This window comes from Anomaloglossus baeobatrachus, chromosome 5 (genome assembly GCF_048569485.1).
Source record: "Anomaloglossus baeobatrachus isolate aAnoBae1 chromosome 5, aAnoBae1.hap1, whole genome shotgun sequence".
Classification (NCBI taxonomy): Eukaryota; Metazoa; Chordata; class Amphibia; order Anura; family Aromobatidae; genus Anomaloglossus; species Anomaloglossus baeobatrachus.
The window spans coordinates 566426342-566446331 of NC_134357.1; the positions used below are offsets into that span (position 1 = coordinate 566426342).

At 40.6% G+C, this 19990-nt stretch overlaps 1 protein-coding gene across 1 annotated transcript in view; it reads left to right on the plus strand.

Moving 5' to 3' along the window:
- The first annotated feature begins 1143 nt into the window (after window positions 1-1143).
- Window positions 1144-19990, plus strand: part of LOC142312403 (uncharacterized) — a 76711-nt gene continuing 57864 nt past the window's right edge. Inside the window, exons 1-4 of the mRNA XM_075351346.1 lie at window positions 1144-1263; window positions 1347-1444; window positions 1642-1732; window positions 9542-10494. Of these exons, the coding sequence (XP_075207461.1) occupies window positions 1179-1263; window positions 1347-1444; window positions 1642-1732; window positions 9542-10494 (1227 nt within the window). The 5' untranslated portion in view covers window positions 1144-1178. The remainder of the gene's footprint in view (window positions 1264-1346; window positions 1445-1641; window positions 1733-9541; window positions 10495-19990) is intronic.

Sequence of the window (19990 nt, forward strand, 5' to 3'; positions counted from 1 at the left end):
TCACCTATATACTGTATCCATTATTTCCTGTATATCTCACCACTTACCTTTATATTCTCCCCCAGCACAGCCGTACGAGGGCTTGTTTTATACGGGAAGACTTGTAGTTCTGAGGGAACTAGAGAAATGGTGAAAGCAATGAGTCGGCTCTACACAGAGGAGAACATTGAGGAGGGGGAGGGGAGGGGGTGATGTCTCTGATCGAGTCCTCAGGCCTTACAGTGCGAAAACACCAGAAAGGAGCAATAAGCTGTGAGTGCAGAGCGTCCAGACGCCTCCGTATAACATCACCGTGTGCAGGGCAGAGCGGCACTCAGCTCTGCTCATACACACACTGCTCCGCTCCGCACACATCGTACACACACGGCTCTACTACATCCACACTGTAAACCCCTCCTCACCCCACACATAAACTTCCCCTCATCCAGCACCATGACACCCAGCACAGCAGAGTCCTGCATACACTGAGGAGCTGACCATGTGACCGTGACTCCTCCCCTTTATGTGACATCATCATAGGCCCTGTAAGCACAGAGCAGCCATATATCTAGTGTGCGGCTCTGCAGGCGGAGGTGTGTGGAGATTCCCCATTACTGGGCTCAGGCTCCATACACATTAGATGCTGGGGGAGAACAATCGCTCTATAGAAGAGAATTCTCCTGATTGCCCCGTGAAGGATGGATATGGACAGGGACAAGATGGCGGAGAGGATATTACACCTCACCCTAGAGATCCTCTTCCGGCTTACTGGAGAGGTGAGAGGTTCTGATGACGTCACATTACATCATTCTTATCTATGGGAATAACAGATGGACAGAACTGGAGAGGTGAGGACTCTGGAAATGTCTGGAGTGAGATTTCTTACTGTGTCTCTCCATAACCAGGATTACACAGTAGTGAAGAAGACCTCTAGTGAGCGCTGTCAGGCCCCTGTGTCTGAGGGATGGGGAAGACCCCTGAGCCCAATCACGGGGCCTCACCCCCCGATACATGAGGACATCAATGACCAGAAGATCCTAGAACTCACCTACAAGATGATTGAGCTGCTGACTGGAGAGGTGACACTGCTGGGAATGCTGGGACATTATACAGTAACGCTATGAAGGGATCGGGGGTGACGGTATCATTGTATGTGTCAGGTTCCTATAAGGTGTCAGGACGTCACCGTCTATTTCTCCATGGAGGAGTGGGAGTATTTAGAAGGACACAAAGATCTGTACAAGGACGCCATGATGGAGGTTCCCCAGCCCCTCACATCACCAGGTAATAGACAGGACTAAATACACACGGCCTATCATTATCTGTATGTAAGGAATGAATTCAGTCCCTGTATGTGTCTCCTCCAGGTCTATCCAGTAAGAGGACAACACCAGAGAGATGTCCCCGTCCTCTTCTCCCACAGGACTGTAAACAAGAAGACCCCGATGTTCCTCAGGATCATCAGGTAGATGGAGAGAAGGTGCCATGAAATCTCCCTATGATGTGTAGACGGCTGTGAAGGTCTTGTGCTCAGTCTTGTGTTATCCTCCAGTATTCTATGTGTTATACTTGTGTAATGAGAGCGGTGGAGATGGCAGGATTAGAGCTGATCATAGATGGGACTTCTCCGTCTGTCTGTGACTTTTACAATATTTGTTTCAGGGTGAAGATCTGCCCCATATTAATCCTACAGAGACATATGTGAGGGGTGATGAATGGTGTAAAGAGGAGATTCCTACAGATAACCGCCCAGGTGAGTAATGACCACTAAATGCAGAGAAGTCACAGATTCGTCTCATTCAGCAGCTGCTACAATGTGGGACTAAGAAGGAACAAAACTTATTATCCTAAAAATAAGGTGTAAGAGGTTTCCCGTACATCCTAGACACGGGGAATGTGCAATTTATAGTGGAATGTGCACATGTTCCATATTATTTATACTGGTCAGTCATTGCAGGGATAATGTGCAGTGATATTTTAAAATGGAACACGTGTACAAAAGCTCCAGATACAGAGTGGTGCTGGACAGCCGCTTTCAAATATAAGAGTTTATTAGAATCAGTGTGGAAAAATGTTGCTGTACACAGGCCAGATACAGAGGTGGCCATCCAGCCCCCGCCAGGTGTCCTGCACGTGTATAATTAGTTGGTTACATGAGACGGTTGCCTCATTGTCTTGCATGGAATATAGCAGCATTTTTCTGTACTTACTTGTCAATTTGGGCTGGAGTCCGGCACAAAGGGTTCGGTTCCACTAGCGTATAGCTTCCAATACGAGAACATCAGAAGCAATATGCTAATGATTCTCTGCTGCGAGCTTCAGCCAAGGGTCATGCAACTATGCAACTATGGTGACATCTTGCGATGGCATCACAGGTGCGGAGAAGAGGGAGGGAGCACTTTCTCCCCATCTCCTCCACCGCCTGTCTCTGCCTATATTGCACTGCACTCGGATTACATGTGAGTGCAGTGCGATTTCTCAAATCAAATGAATCGCAGAAGGACACGGCCCCATAGTTTTCACTAGAGTTTACAGAAACATTTCAGGAATTCCTAAATAACACATTTGTTCCCACTAGATTACATCACTGAGCATTGATCAGGAGGTTGGTATGTCACCTATTATTTCACCTTTTATGAACAGTCACTTAGTATAACTTACTTATGGATGTACTTAGTAGATTTATTTCTGGCTTTTTTTTAGAAATGGGTTTGTGGTCTTTTACAGGGGTCATTAATGTATTTTTATGCTTTCAGCTTTGACTTAATGGCTATTAGAATTGTTAGACTTTTTATAGAAGTTAGGGGCAGAATTTAGGTTTACCACCTCCCGGGGCTGGGAGAAGTACAGTAGTGTTCAAAATAATAGCAGTCCAATATGAGTAACCAGATTATTCACTCTTTTTGGTATAAATTATATTACCACATGTGAAACAATTTACCTGTTGGTGCAGTAGATTCTTAGAAAACCCTCAGACTCTGCATTCATGATCTGCATTTTTTTGACTCTGTATACCTGAATAATAATTGAAGTGGGTTGTTTAAAATAATAACAGTGTGGCGTTACATTAGTCAGGTCAATCATTCTGTGTAGAAACAGGTGTAAATCAGGTGGCCCTTATTTAAGGGTGAAGCTAGCACATGTACATGCATTTCTCCTTGAAAACCTGAGAAATAAGGGTCTTTCTAGGCATTGTTCCGAAGAACAGCGTACTTTGTTTAAAAAGTTGATTGTAGAGGATAAAACTTATAAAGAAGCGCAAACAATGATCGGCTGTTCAGCTAAAATGATCTCCAATGCTTTAAACTGGAAAGTAAAAATAGAGCGACGTGGAACAAAACGGAAGACAACCATTCGAATGGATGAAAGAATACTAGGATGGCAAAGGCTCAGCCAATGATCAGTTCCAGGATGATCAAAGACGTATCAAGTTACCTGTGAGTACTGTGACAGTGAGAAGATGCCTGTGTGAATCCAATCTATTAGCTACAAGTCCCGGCAAAGTCCCACTGTTAAAAAAAGACATACAGTGCTGACCAAAAGTATTGGCACCCCTGCAATTCTGTCAGATAATACTCAGTTTCTTCTTGAAAATGATTGCAATCACAAATCTTCATTTATTTTGCTTGCAATGAAAAAAACACAAAAGACAATGAAACAAAAATCAAATCATTGATCATTTCACACAAAACTTCAAAAATGGGCCAGACAAAAGTATTGGCACCCTTAGCCTAATACATGGTTGCACAACCTTTAGCCAAAATAACTGCAAACAACCGCTTCCGGTAACCATCAATGAGTTTCTTACAATGTTCTGCTGGTATTTTAGACCTTTCTTTTTTGGCAAACTGCTCCAGATCCCTGAGATTTGAAGGGTGCCTTCTCCAAACTGCCATTTTGAGATCTCTCCACAGGTGTTCTATGGGATTCAGGTCTGGACTCATTGCTGGCCACTTTAGTAGTCTCCAGTGCTTTCTATCAAACCATTTTCTAGTGCTTTTTGAAGTGTGCTTTGGGTCATTGTCCTGCTGGAAGACCCATGACCTCTCAGTGCCAGAGGCAACAAAGCAACCCCAAAACATCAGGGAACCTCCGCCATGTTTGGCTGTAAGGACTGTGTTCTTTACTTTGAATGCCTCTTTTTTTTCTGTAAACTCTATGTTATAATAATAATCTTTATTTCTATAGCGCCAACATATTCCGCAGTGCTTTACAATTCAGGAGGCTCATATACATATACATATCATATACATAAACATATACAAACAAGTAACAATTATAGAAGATACAATATTTAAAGGGAAAAATGGCATCCCTGCTCGTGAGAGCTTACAATCTACAATGAGAAGGGGGGAGGGGCAAGGTACAAGTGCTTATTTACAATGACAATCCAGCCATCTCATGGGGGATAGATAATGGCTTCCTGGACCAGTTGGCCAGAGCCTTGAGATGCATTTGGGTGCCATGGAGTTTGACGTGGGGTTATGTTCTGAGAAGTTGTAGAGGGATTAGGTGAAATTATTTTGGCTAGGGAGTGTGAAAGACCGCCCTAAAAAGATGCGTTTTTAGGGAGCGTCATGTTGATGGCTTTTCCCAAAAAGCTCTACTTTTGTCTCATCTGACCAGAGAACATTCTTCCTAAACTTCCAAAACGTTTTAGGCTTTCTCGGGAAAGTTTTGGCAATGTTTGGATGTTAGTCGAGGTTCTTTATCCACCATCCGCACAATCTTGCGTTGAAATCGCTCGTCAATTTTTCTTTTCCTTCCACATCTAGGGAGGTTAGCCACAGTGCCATGGGCTTTAAACTTCTTGATGACACTGCGCACCGTAGACACAGGAACTTTCAGGTCTTTGGAGATGGACTTGTAGCCTTGAGATTGCTCATGCTTCCTCACAATTTGGATTCTCAAGTCCTCAGACAGTTCTTTGGTCTTCTTTCTTTTCTTCATGCTCAATGTGGTACACACAAGGACAGAGGTTGAGTCAACTTTAATCCATGTCAACTGGCTGCAAGTGTGATTTAGTTATTACCAACACCTGTTAGGTGCCACAGGTAAGTTACAGGTGCTGTTAATTACACAAATTAGAGAAGCATCACATGATTTTTCAAACAGTGCCAATACTTTTGTCCACCCCCTTTTTTATGTTTGGTGTGGAATTATATCCAATTTGGCTTTATGACAAATTTATTTATTGTTTTTCATTGAAGAAAAATTAAATGAAGATAATAATACCAAAGAATTTGTGATTGCAATCATTTTCAAGAAGAAACTGAGTATTATCTGACAGAATTGCAGGGGTGCCAATACTTTTGGCCAGCACTGTATACTGAAGCGCATACAATTTGCCAAAGAACACATCAACTGGCCTAAAGTTAAATGGAGAAACATTTTGTGGACTGATAAAAGCAAAATTGTTCTTTTTGGGTTCAAGGGACTCAGTTTGTCAGTAGACCCCTAAACTCTAAATTCAAGCCACAGTACACTCTGAAAACCGTGAAGCATGGTGGTGCAAACATCATGATATGGGCATGTTTCTTTTACTGTGGTGCTGCGCCTATTTACTGCATACCATGGATCATGGACCAGTTTGCATATATCAAAATACTTGAAGAGGTCATGTTGTCTTACGCTGAAGAGGAAATGCCCTTGAAATGTGTGTTTCAACAAGACAATGACCCTAAACACACCAGTAAACGAGCAAAATCTTGGTTCCAGTCCAACAAAATTGAGGTTATGGAGTGGCCAGCCCAATCCCCCGACCTTAATCCGATAGAACACTTGTGGGTGACATAAAAAATGCTGTTTCTGAGGTAAAGCCACCAAATACAAATACATTGTGGGATGTGGTCAAAGCATCCTGGGCTGGAATAAGAGTTGACAGGAGCCAGAAGGTGGACTCTGCAACATAGATGTGAAGCAGATCTAAAAAAAATGTGGTTAAACAACTAAATCTTAGGTTACTGATTCACAGGAATGCTAAATCCGAAATAAAAAGACGATAGATTTTGGGTATATAAAGACAACTGCAGACACTGCTATTTTTTATTTTTAAACAGCCCAGTGTTCATTACTTATATTTTCTGTAAAGTAGTTAAAAATTATATACATTTTCCTGCATATTTTGATTTAGAAAACAGTGTGCAATGTTCTCAATGCATGGAAATAAAAGCTATTATATTATAAAGATTTTGGGCTTAACTCATGTTTTTGTACACACTGCTATTATTTTGATTTTGAACACAACTGTATTTGAGAGAGAAAAAATAAAAATAAGAGCGGCATTAATCACCTGTCATGAAAATATAATAGGAAAATATGTTTTCATGACCCCTTGGTCAGGAGAGGCCCTTTGCCTCATGAGAGCTGTAAGATACCCACTTAGCAGATGTGTTACCAACTCACAGTAAGGATACAAGCCTCTTTAAGTTCAGGAACCCCCTAGAGCTAAAAAAAAGGTCAGACTGGAATTCATATACATGAAGGCGGAGCAGAGGCTACAGGCTGCAAGACAGGTCCTCTGATCAAAAGAGCCGATCAGCCGGGCTGGCTCCATAGGACAAAGTATTAATATTGTGAGGTGCATAAGTCACACAAATGTGGCGGGTATACATTCAGTCTGAGAATTCCATCACGCACTTGAGATATATTTTAGCTTAATCAGGGGACATATGGAAAAGCCCCAAATTAATATCTGCCAACCAGAACATACTAGATACCTCTTGTTTACTATCCACATTACGCTAAAATCTTCTTAGGAAATATGACAGCAATATCTTCCACGTGTGACGCACCTAGGTGGAGATATGAGGAAAGTGAGAATTCCATAATTCTGTGAAAGTTGAAGCCTCCTTCCCTATCCTGGCTCACCAGATGGGGGGGTCTGTGGGTGTGACAAAGGTTAATATAAGCAAATTCCTCATTACAATCTTGGTCAAAGCCTAAAGCAATACATGTTGTGTATTGGATTGTCCACCTTCTGGGGTGCCTCTCCTATATCTGAACCATATCCGTGATCAGGTGTAGTAGTATTATTTCATTTTTCCCTTTTTATATCTATGTATACTGTATTTTATTGTTCCCTGCTGTAAATTCCTGTTTATTTTATAAACACTGCCTTTTATTTTGGATGAAATATATAAAATTTATTAGCTTCCTTCCGCTTGCTCTATACACGAACCCTGAACCTGAAAAGCCTTATGCTATCTGAAACGGGTGTCCAATTTACCTATAAAGATTGGTGGTGGCATCCAGATTTTTTTTGCTTAGGGCTATTGTGATGCTACCAGTGAGGGTACCGAGATATATATATATTCCACTAGCGGGAATCTGTGATATATACAGTATTTTTCGGACTATAAGACGCACCGGACCATAAGACGCACCCTGGTTTTAGAGAAGGAAAAGAGGAAAATAAAATTTTAAGCAAAAAATGTGGTCATGACCACTGTTATGGGGCGAGGATCTGCTGCTGACACTATTATGGGGGTAATATCCCCAAATTCTCTACTAAGGTATCCCATCCTGGTAATGATCCTCCTGCCTTGTGTATATATTTATGTCCCTCATCCTGGTATAGCCCCATCTTGCTATATACTGCCATCCCGGTATGTGCTCCCATCCTGCTCATATACACCATCATCCTGCTCATATACCCCCATCATCCTGCTCATATACCCCCATTATCCTGCTCATATACCCCCATCATCCTGCTATATACCATCATCCTGTTCATATACTCCCATCATCCTGGTTTATGGCCCCATCATCCTGTTCATATACTCCCATCATCCTGGTATATGGCCCAATCATCCTGCTCATATACCACCATCATCTGCTCATATACCCCCATCATCCCGCTATATGCCATCATCTTGTTCATATACCCCCATCATCCTGTTCATATACCCCCATCATCCTGCGGCACACACAAAAAAATAAATAAAAGTTTACACTCACCTTTCCTTGTTCCACGCAGCGTCGCTCCTCCTCCTGTCTGTGCCGGCAGTGCTGTGTTGAGCCGGCCACGTTCCCTGCAGCACTGCGATGTATTATCTCCAGTCTGCCGGCGCGGCTGTGAAGACACACATGTGCACAGCGATGACGTCATTGCTGTGAGCACCGCTAGTCTCCAGTCCACACAGCGCGGCAGGCAGACTGGAGGACATCGCGATGCTGCAGGGGAACGGTGAGTAATAATAATAATTAATAATTTTATTCATTTATATAGCGCTATTAATTCCACAGCGCTTTACATACATTGGAAACACTGTCCCCATTGGGGCTCACAATCTAGAGTCCCTATCTGTATGTTTTTGGAGTGTGGGAGGAAACCGGAGTACCCGGAGGAAACCCACGCTAACACGGGGAGAACATACAAACTCCTTGCAGATGGTGTCCTTGGTGAGATTTACATTGATTCACTGCACCCCGCGCTGATGATGATGCGCAGGGGGCAGTAAATACAGCCGAGCATGATCACTCCAGGCTGTAGTTGCCAGGGGTGATCACAGCCGGCTGTTAATTATGCGCGCGTCCCCGCCCATCATCCCGCCCACCTATCAGCCCCGGCTTCAGCGCTGAGAGATGGGCGGGAGGATGGGTGTGCATATGTAATGAGCGGGCCCACGTGGTCACGGCAGGCGCTGCTGCTGCCTGCTCGTGCCCCCGATGACCCGCTCCACCGCAGCACCCTCATTCCCCGCAGCCATGCCCTACATTCAGACCATTAGACGCACCCCCCACTTTCCCCCAACATTTGGGGGGGGAAAAGTGCGTCTTATGGTCCGAAAATTACGGTATGCATTACCCTCATTGGGAGACATTCAATATTTGGCTTAATAGCAGCGCAACAACCTCATTTACTTGTGCGGCAATTTCATAATTGACGATAAGTGGGTGCTAGAGAGTAGTTGATCCTGACAAACCAGTCACAGCCCCTGCTGCTTCAGTGCTTATCTCTAGCCTCTCTGTACTTGACAGCAGCCATAATGTGCCATATACAACATGTGAGCACTGCAGCAGCAGTATACGTGATACAGCAGCCAAGTAGACCAAGGTTGGAGAAGAGCGCGAAAGTGGAAGACCTGAAATGGCAATGGATTCAGCAGGCTTATATTCATTGATCACATTCTCCCTTAAGGCACTTTTTTTTTAACAGCTCGAGAAAATCACTTTACAAATTAATTTGCTTTTTCAGTTTCTACAAATTTACAGCTTCATACATAATCGTACTTCTTCACCGTTCTGCTCTAAAATGCATGTGACTGTCAAAGATTGTACCAGACAGACACCCCTAATAGTGGTGACCGACACTCAGACATAAACCTAGGAAGATACGGAATTCAACACTAAATTGGAAAACTGCTAGAGCCTATCCTGGTAGCCTGATATTATCTGGTGGTCCTTGCTCTGTGCTCTTTGGTTAGAATACCACCAACATATTAGTGAATTATCGAATTTTGCAATATGACTTGCAATTTGATTGAACATTGTATATAATTTAAGAAAACTATTACTAACTTTATATTATTGAAAAAGTAATAAGTGTTATTCTTGGCAGGTGACTGTATTAGGAGATCAGAGGGACTTCTGGCAACTTCAGATTTTCGAACATATGTTGGTGTACCACAAGACACAAATGAAGAACATTATATTATCCCAGCTGTATCCTCAGTGCTGCCCAGCAACGATCTATCATCTGATCCATTCCAGGCTACTAATGAAAGTAACAGTCATAGAAGGGATGTTATAATTATCAAAGGAATGAAGATATTTTCATGTTCAGAGTGTGAGAAATATTTCAATTGTCAATCAACCCTTATTGTACATAAGAGAAGTCACACAGGGGAGAAGCCATTTTCATGTTCAGAATGTGGGAAATGTTTTGCACAAAAATCAAAACTTGTTACACATCAGAGAAGTCACACAGGGGAGAAGCCATTTTCATGTTCAGAATGTGGGAAATGTTTTGCAAGTAAATCACATCTTCTTAGACATCAGAGAACTCACACAGGGGAGATGCCATTTTTATGCCTAGAGTGTGGGAAATGTTATAAAAAGAAATCAAGTCTTGTTATACATCAAAGAATTCACACAGGGGAGAAGCCATTTTTATGTGTAGACTGTGGGAAATGTTTTCGAAGAAAATTAAGTCTTGTTACACATCAGAGAACTCACACAGGGGAGAAACCATTTTCATGTTCAGACTGTGGGAAATGTTTCAATCAGAAATCAAGTCTTATTAAACATCGGAGAATTCACACAGGGGAGAAGCCATTTTCATGTTCAGAGTGTGGAAAATGTTTTAATCAGAAATCAAGTCTTATTAAACATCAGAGAATTCACACAGGGGAGAAGCCATTTTCATGTTCGGAGTGTGGGAAATGTTTTAATCAGAAATCAAGGCTTGTTAAACATCAGTTAACTCACACAGGGGAGAATCCATTTTCATGTACAGAATGTGGGAAAAAATGTGTATCTAAATCACAATTGGTTAGTCATCAAAAAAGTCACATAGGGAAGAAACCATATCTATGCTGAGATTGTGGGAAAAGCTTTTATTTCAAAACAACTCAGGTGAGAAGACATTTTCATACCCAGAATGTGAAAAATGTTTTATTTTGAAATAAAATTCTCTTAATTTTTTATAATGTCGTGTTACGTATAAAGAGGAGAGGCCATATTCATGTTCTAAATTTAAGGAATATTTTTCCCCAAGTGTGTACAAAAATAAAATAAAATCTACATAGCTAAAATATCTTTCACACCTGTGCAGTGAATATTTTATATTAATATATACAGTGTATGAAATACATATACACTATATGAACAAAAGTATTAGAACATCTACATATTAGATCTACAGGATGTTTTTTGGTTTCCTATTCTAAATCCATAGACATGCAAGAATGGGAGTGTGTCTGTGGGAGATCTTTAGAAGAGCATTTGTGAGGTCAGACTGAACTTCTCTTTTTGTGCTATAGCAAAGTCATGCTGCAATAAAAAACGGCCTTACTCAAACCGCAAATGCAAAGTTGTAAGCATTCAATGCCCAAAATGTATTGGTGTGATGAATTAAGATTTCACTTCCTTGGAACTATAGGGCCGATGTAAACCCCTGAAAATCAGCCACATAGCATTATCTCTTTTGCACCAATCTTTACAGTTGGTACATGCCTGTTAGGCAGGTAACATTCTCCTACCTGACAATCCATTCCATGACACTATGGGCACACTGTTTTTACACAGAAATGAGTCCCAATGGTAGTTTGCACTTTGCAGTTGAGTCAGCAGAGCTGGTGTACATTTCTGGAAAAATTTACCAGGGCTGTGGAGTCGGTAAGCCAAACCTCCGACTCAGACTCCTCAATTTCCCTTGCACCGACTCCGATTCCCACATATATTGCTTATAGTTGAGTGAAACATTTATTGTAGTACAATGTGAACATCAGACATCAAATCATTTTTATGATACAATAATCAAGATATTTAGATAGAACATAAAATTTATTTATTGGAATACAACTTTAGAACACAAAAAACTGTAATAAATTGTAAATATGTTATACAATATGTAATATACATTAGATTACATATATATCTTGTGTTCATGTATAATATATATTACATATTGTATTACATATTTACAATTTATTACAGTTTTTTGTGTTCTAAAGTTGTATTCCAATAAATATATTTTATGTTCTATCTAAATATCTTGATTATTGTATCATAAAAATGATTAAATGTCTGATGATCACATTGTACTACAATACATTTTTCACTTAAATATAAGTAATATGCTAAATGTTAATATGTAGCATGTTTTTGTTGAAAACTGTTTTTTGCCACTTACATAGTGTACTACATAGTGTTATATATAACACTATGTAAGTGGCAAAAAAACAGTTTTCAACAAAAACATACTAAATAACATTTGTGCAGTCTATGAATTTGTTCTAAGAAATAGAATTGCTTCCATCAGATCCTCCTTCACAAATGACCTCAAATCTGACCTAATAATTTTAAGGCTAGAGAACAACCTCTCTACACTAACTTGGGTTGGAGGCAAAGCCGTAACCACATGGGCAACATCTCTAACAATTTCCGGGTATAAAGGAATTGCCTCATGCACAGTCAGTTTTGATGAATGATTGAATTTTTCTATTACTTTAAGAGCAAGTGAAAAAATTTACTGAAATATAGTCAATCTGCTGCTATAGGAGACGGAATGAAATCTTTTTCCTTGCGGCAATGCTTTGCCTGCTCCATGTCATCCAAATACTTGTCAAAGTTAAACTCCTCATCTAATGAGGACGAAGATATGGCAGCAGTAGCACTGTCAGGCTAGTCTTCTTGCGCCTGGCAGTCCTGTAGCTGCTCATCCTAACTGCTACCTCACTCAAAGCTTCTTTTCCTTTAGTAAGCTGTTGATCATTAAGCAGTATACGATGACTTGGGTCCACATAAACAGCTGCCAGAAGAATTTTATTTTCCAATAGCTGTGTCTCTCTCCATTTCATTGAAGCAGAAATGCCATCTGCAAACCTCCTTTTTGGGACAGGCAAATTAGCAAGTTCTTCCACTCCCTTATGAAAATGCCAGGAGTTAAATCCTCAGCTTGTAATTTTTTAGTCACGGTAAATGGGTGATTAAGCAATTCCTTCAATTCCTGTGTCCATTGACCTTCATTTAAGGTTACTTGAGGGTTCACCATATCTATAAGAAACTATTTTAGTTCAAGCAATCGCTCAGTCATTAAATAAGTGCTGCCTCACCGAGTGGCTTGATCAACAATTGCCCCTTTCCCAATACGTCTCTTCAAGATGGAATCAAATATAGGGGTTCTGGCGGCAATAACCAACTTCCTCACTTTTCCAATCAGATTTCCAGCATGTCCGCCCAGTTTCACACATCCGGCTTTTCGCCGGTTTGGCGGATGTGGCGCACGACAGAACAGTACGATTCAGTACAGTGGCAGCGCTACAAGTCCGGGTCACATGCTCCGGTCACATGGAAGTATGGGACCGTCGATTGTCGCGCTGCCACTGTACTGTATACACTGTACTGGAGTGCGCGCATCCGCCAAACCGGCGAAAAGACGAATGGGTGAAACCGGGATCCCTCTTGCAGACTATCTCTTATTGCCAGCTGCAGCGTGTGCACAACACAGCACATGTGATGAATATGAAAGTGTTTTGCAGCAGCTTCAACAAGGTTATCTAATCCTAAAGTATCATTTTGCTGTTCTTCTGTTGTAATATCTGTTTGTTCCTCAGTTACATGGACAGCACTATAGCTCCATCTCACACATACTGAATCCTAAATTTTCTTCTAGCTGTTGTTCATTACTCTCATTCATCGGTTTAATTGTACTTATGTTTGAAGCATTGTTCGTTACAATGGCAAGAACCTGTTCTTTGCGTTCCTAATCTTGCAGAACTTTTTCCACTAAGGCCTGGAGAAACTGGCTGATGTGATGAGCTTTACTATCTTTTACTGCCAGTGTCTTACTAACAATTTTTTTCTTGTCACAAACATATCGAACATTGATGGCAAATAATTTAGTGAAATGCAGTGACTCTGGGCATCCCAGCAAAGGCAATGGGTGAAAAGATAGGACATTCAGACACAGCGTTTTGTGAGGATCCTCACAAAGAATGAGCAGTCAGTTTGTGTGGTGTTTTTCTAGTCTGCTCAAAAACCTTTCAGGTGATGCGGTTTTTTAAAAAGCTGATCTGCTTTTGCAGCTGAAAAACGTATCCTCAAAAAACGCAGCAAAAACGCTGTGTGAATGCAGCCTTAGATCAGGAATAGAACAGCCATTTATAGGACATTTCATAAGTTTCCCAAATTCCTATGAAAAAAAATGTCATCACATTCTGCATTGCACTATTGTCCCCAATTTATTATATATTTTAGGAGTCGGAGTCGGTGCATTTTATACCGACTCCACCAAAATGAGCTCCGACTCAGACTCCATGACTCCGACTCCACAGCCCTGCAATTTACGCCACTCAAGTGGTTTCAATGTTGATAGATTTGTTGGGCCGGCTACTCCTTGCCCTCTGCCACCCCAGCCAACCCAGTTTTGTCCTCTTTGGACAAAAGACAACATTTTTGTCTGACTTTAAGGTGGGGTTAAAATATTGCAACATTTCTAACATGTTTTTGCTAGAATTCTGGTGAAAATATCATAATAAATCGTTGCCTTGGCCAAGATGCATGACTTTACATTTACCCTATTAATCTTCACTTGCTCTTTCTCATTGCAAGCCTCCCTCCTCCCCAAATCCCACTGTATAGATTACTTTAATAATGTTACATTATCTTCCGCTGTTGATTACCTTGCAGAGCTTAGTATCATTTGCAAATGCTGAAATTATTTTATATGACCTCACAAAGGACTTTAATGAACATTTAAAAAAGAAGAGGGTCCAATACTGACCCCAGTAATAAACCAGTGCTGGTTATGCCCAATCAGCGAGTGTTCCTTTGATAACCACCCTCTTTCCTATCACTGAGTCAGTTGTTATTTGGTCTCAAAACTTATTACTAATCATTACTTAACATTTCTTTTTAATGCCGCATGACAAGTGAACAGAATGACTATTTTCATAATTTGCTATATCCAAAATGGGAGAGCAGTGCAGACACACAACAAGGCAAAATACATTTCATGTAGTTTAACTCTTTCTATGGCCTTTGCATCTTTGACATTTGTACACTCATTACGCTTGCAACATTAGAAGTCATCATGACAAGTGTTAAACTGAATAGTATTAAAAACATTAAAAAAAAATTACAACCTGTTATTTATATAGTAAAATTATTATTTTCTATTTCTCATAATATAAAGTGAACCAAAGTCACAAGATGTATGTGTAAGGTGGGTTAAGTTGCAAAGTAGCAACAATAATCGGACCTTTCACCAGAATTCGACTGGTTGTACTGGACACAATTTTGTTTCTTAAAATTTCACTTCTCCATTGCAGGGATATTAGCAATATATAGTGCCTGGAGAAAGTATTCACCCTATCATCCCCCTTGGCTTTTTATCTATTTTGTTAACTTCTTCACCCCCAGGCGATTTTCCATCTTTTCGTTTTTGTTTTTTGCTCTCCTTCTTCCAAGAACCGTAACTTTTTTTATTTTTCTGTCAATCTTGCCATATGAGGGCTTGATTTTTGCAGGATGCATTGTACTTTTAAATTAAACCATGACTTTTACCATATAGTGTACTAGAAAACTGCAAAACAAATTCCAAGCACGGGAAAATTGCCAAAAAAGTGCGGTTGCACAATTTTTTTTTTGAGTATTTTGTTCAACATGTCCATTATATAGTAAAACTGATGTGTCCGTCTGATGCCTCAGGTTGGTACGAGTTTATAGACACCAAACGTGTACGTTTACTTTTATCTGAGGGTTTAAAAAAAATCAGAAGTTTGTCCAAAAAAGTAGCATACTTTGTGTGCTTTTTTTCCGCGCCTTGTAGTGTTCTTATTTTTCAGGATATGGGCCCCAATGATGGCTTATTTTTTGTGTCTCGTGCTGGTACCATTTTTGCGCAGATGCTACGTTTTGATCGCCTGTTATAGCATTTTGTGCAAAATTTGTGATAATCAAAAAAAATGTAATTTTGGAGTTTGCAATTTTATTTTGTGCTAGACCGTTTACCGATCAGATTAATTTATTTTATTTTTTCATAGATCGGGCATTTCTGAACACGGCAATATAATAATAATTTTTAATGGGGCGAATGAAGGGTTAATTTCAACGTTTAGTTTTTTCATGTTTTTAGTTTTTATTTTTGAAAACTTTTTCTTTACTTTTTTTTTTATTATACTAGTCACTCGAGGGGACTATAAGGCTATGTGCGCACTAGAGCTTTTTACCCGCGGATTTACCCGCGGATTTGCCGCGGAAATTTCTTGAGAAATGTCTGCAATCTTTGTGCAGACATTTCCCAGCAAATTCTATGGTAAAAAAAAAAAGCTGTGCGCACTGGTGCGGATTTTTCTCAAGAAATTTCCGCGAGAAGAATTTCTCGAGAAACTTTCTTGAGAAAATGAACATGTCCATTATTTCCGCAGGTACCCTGCGGATTTCGGCAGTACAGCCTGCAAAAATCCGCAGGGAACCACCCGAGGGAAAATCGCGGCAATTCCGCGGCTATTCCGCGGCAAATCCGCGTGCGGATTTGGTGCGGATTTTTTCCGGAGGTCCGGAAATCTTTCACTCCCAGAAGTTTCTCAAGAAACTTCTTGAGAAACTTCTCATTTCTAGTGCGCACATAGCCTAAGGATTAGCAGTCTGATTGCTTGTTCATTTCTGCTGATCAGAGCAGCACAGCTCTGATTATGGGATTATGACTGGGATCGAAAAATCACAATGCTTTATTGTCCGCTAATCCACTACTTGTATTTGAGTGAAATCTACTTGCCTTTAGTGCTAACAAAACTAATACACAAAATTTGAACCAAATAAACATGAAAAAATTGTTTAAATGTATATAATCTTTATTATACAAATATTATAAAACAAAAATAGAGAGGGGTCTGTAATAACGAATAAAGTGCACTAGGTGGCATACCAGTGCAGCAGGAGACATGAAACCAGTTGTAATATAAATAGTACAAAAATTATGCCAATAAAATATGATACAAATACCAGTATTCCAGTGTAAGATCCACAGAAAAAATTGCAAAGGGGTATTTTTTTTAAGACATGTATCAAAATAACCAGCATAAAGAAGTCACACCATAATTAAACAAACCTGGTAACACTGAATCCCGCTGGAATGGCGCCAAGTCCCCCACTGTAATATCACTGGATATTACTGTATATGAATAAAATACATATACCCCTATGTTCCCCTCTGCTCAGCACATAGGCTGGAATTTGGCGTTTCCCTTTAGTGCTATAGGGGTTAAGGACTCTTTCCTATCTTGCTATCCTTTGCAGCCTTAATCTCAGGTGCAGCTCTTTTGTGACCATTCCCTTTCACTATAAAAGTCACATGTCTTATCATCTGATGCCCGTTTTAGAATCTCTTCATTCTTATGCTGACCACTTTGGAAGGAGCCAGTCTCTGGAAGAAGCTGAGGACTAGTGGCAATTGCAGCAGTGGTGTTTACCTGCATTGAAAGAGCTTGGAGTGTTTTCCATTTTGTGCCTATTTTCCCGTGTTTGTGTCCCTTCCCTTATGTTGTATTATTGTAGTGGTGAGACTAGTGCTCTCCTCGGCCTTCTCACCAGCCAGGGTGAGTTCTGGGCAAGCAAGAGCCTAGGCACATGATCAGCGATGGGGGAAGGACCTGTATAAGGTCATTAGGGAGTGCAAGGATCAGGTGAGTGTAGGAGGTGACCCCACTCCCCTCTCCCTAGCAAAATGGCCAACCATTGTTTTCTTGGTGTACCCTGTGTGTTGCGGCACTTGCCAGGGGCTCCCTTATACCTGGCGGAACCCCAGTAGTCACTGCATGACATACTGTATACAGATAAACATGTGGGGCTAAGAAAAAGAATAGATACAGTTAAAAACATGAAATATCTACATAAATATAAAAACAAGTAAAAGTAAAAATAAAGAAAGTCATAAAAGGGGAAGAGAGGTTAGAGGATAGGAACAAAGCTTAATGTTTCATTGAGAACTGAAGGGTGTAGAGTACACAGGGCCCAGATCCCTTTGGGCTTGGAGATGGCTGAGGTTGCCACCCCATAGGCCTGAATGGATAAGATCAATGCCTTTTATACAAAGTCCAGAAGCATCAAAAGAATAGTATCATTTGAAATGTTTCGGAATAGTTTTTAGATAATCTGGATTGTCTTCAGTCGCAGAAGCCATGATATTCCTTAGGTGTTCACAAACTCTAACTTTAGGGCTTGTGTGGGGAGCCCTATATTGATTTTGGAGCACGGACACATGGCATGGTGAATAACCATTGTTGTTGTTGTACACGTGATAGATTGTATGATGGTGTATTGTTTACCATCGGATGGTAAAAAAAAAAAAAATCAATACCAGGGAAAGTATTGTATTTGCTGCAGGGGATGCAGCCCCAAATGTGGGATGTGTTTATAGAGATAATTGGTGACTGATTTTTTTTTGGTACTAAATAATTCTTGACTAAATGATCTCGTAGATTGTGTAGAGGGTTGTTGAGGCAAGTATTGTTTAAGAGTAGAGTCCGCTGGTAGGATCAGCCAATGTTTCTTTGAAATATCATACATATTTTTACTGAAAAGAAAAACAAATCCAGCTCACCCGACTTGTCTGGAAACCAATATTAGAGGACAGTGCACGGAATATGTAGCCGGCCTGGCTGTGGGATCCAAGGAAAAAGAAAAAGGTCTCCAGCATTCAAGTCCAACTTCTGTTTTAATAGATATGCATTAAAATTGCAGGTTCATAGTGATAAAACCATGTAGGTACTACAGAAATGTGGTACGTGTTGCGGACATCTTGTGACCTTTATCTTGTTCCACACTACCATAAAGTAAACAAAGGTTAAAAAAGGATTGCCTGCAGGAAATGATGTCACACACAGGTTAATCAGACATTGCAATTAGCAAAAGGCAAAATTTAAATATATTCATGTCAATAGATATTTTTCAATTAATTTATTAAGTTAATTCCCGATGGTATTCTTGCATCTAGTATAAATATCCACTTTGCTTCTTTTTTATGTATTAATTTCATCAAATCACCACCTCTTTTGGGTAAAACAATCTTTTCTATAGCATTAACCCTAAAAGAGTCAATGTTACCTCCAAGTTCAGTGATGAAATGCTGCGAAGCACCTGACGGGCTTCTACTGCTGGTATTGCCGATATCATATATATGTTCAGAGATCCTATGTCTCAAAGTTTGGCAAGTGCTACCGACATTGAATGTCACATGTCGTACAGGTTATAGCATTTATCACGTTATTGGTGCCACAGTTTATGTATAATCTTTGTTTATTAAGAAAAATACAATACAAATGACAAGAACCAAAGCATAGGATCACATATTACATACATTGCATACAAATTTGACTTACAAATCAATTCCTTAGAAATACAAAAGAGAGTCATATAGACATATATCCTTCTGGAAAGTAGCAAAAGGCAATAACAGAGGGAAGAGAAGAAAGGAAGGGGACATGCATATCTCAAGATCTTTCAATTACGAATGTTATCTGCCCCTCTCCCCCCCTCCACATTTGTTTGACTCTGCTCCCTCTGTTTACTTTGGATAGGGTATTATTTCAAAACCAAAATATAATGAGAGGGAGTCTACGTACCCACTTGACTCGTATACCCGAACATTAGGCACTAAGAATGCAACTTAAGATCAGGAAACAGGGTGAAAAAAAAAAAAAAGGGGGGGGGGAAATGAGCTAGCAGTGAAGATAGTAACGACATAGAGAGAGAAAGAAGGTGAAGGGTGGGTAAGTCCGAGGGGAAGGGATGTCCATGTTCTCCCAGGTGCGGCTGTTGGAGAAACCAGGCCCGGCCAGTATTCCCCTTCTATTCAAGGACCAAACAGTTCTCTATACGCATTTGTCTCTTTGAAAAGGATCCAAGGTTGCCAAATCTTTAAGAATTTCTCGCTGTCCTCTGTCACCTCCGCGGAAAGCTCCTCCATATAACATAGGGAGGAGAGTTCCTGCTGCCATTCTTGCATAGAAGGAGACGTTGTCTTCCGCCAGTGTCTAGGTACCACCGAACGGGCTGCCGAAAGGCAGAATCTAAGTAAGTCTCCTTTTGTGTCTTAATTGAGCCGGGCAACATGGACAGCAGAGAGATCTGTGGGGAGGGCAACACCCTCTCTCCAGAGATATTGGTATATGTCCGAAACACCTCTAGCCAGAAGGGTTTAATGAGCGGGCATTCCCACCATATATGCAGCATTGTCCCCGGGGACCCTCCACACCGCCAACACAGCTCAGATACAGAGGGGAAAATCCTATGCAGCTTCACTGGGTATAGGTACCATCTTGATAAAATTTTGTAATTCTTTTCT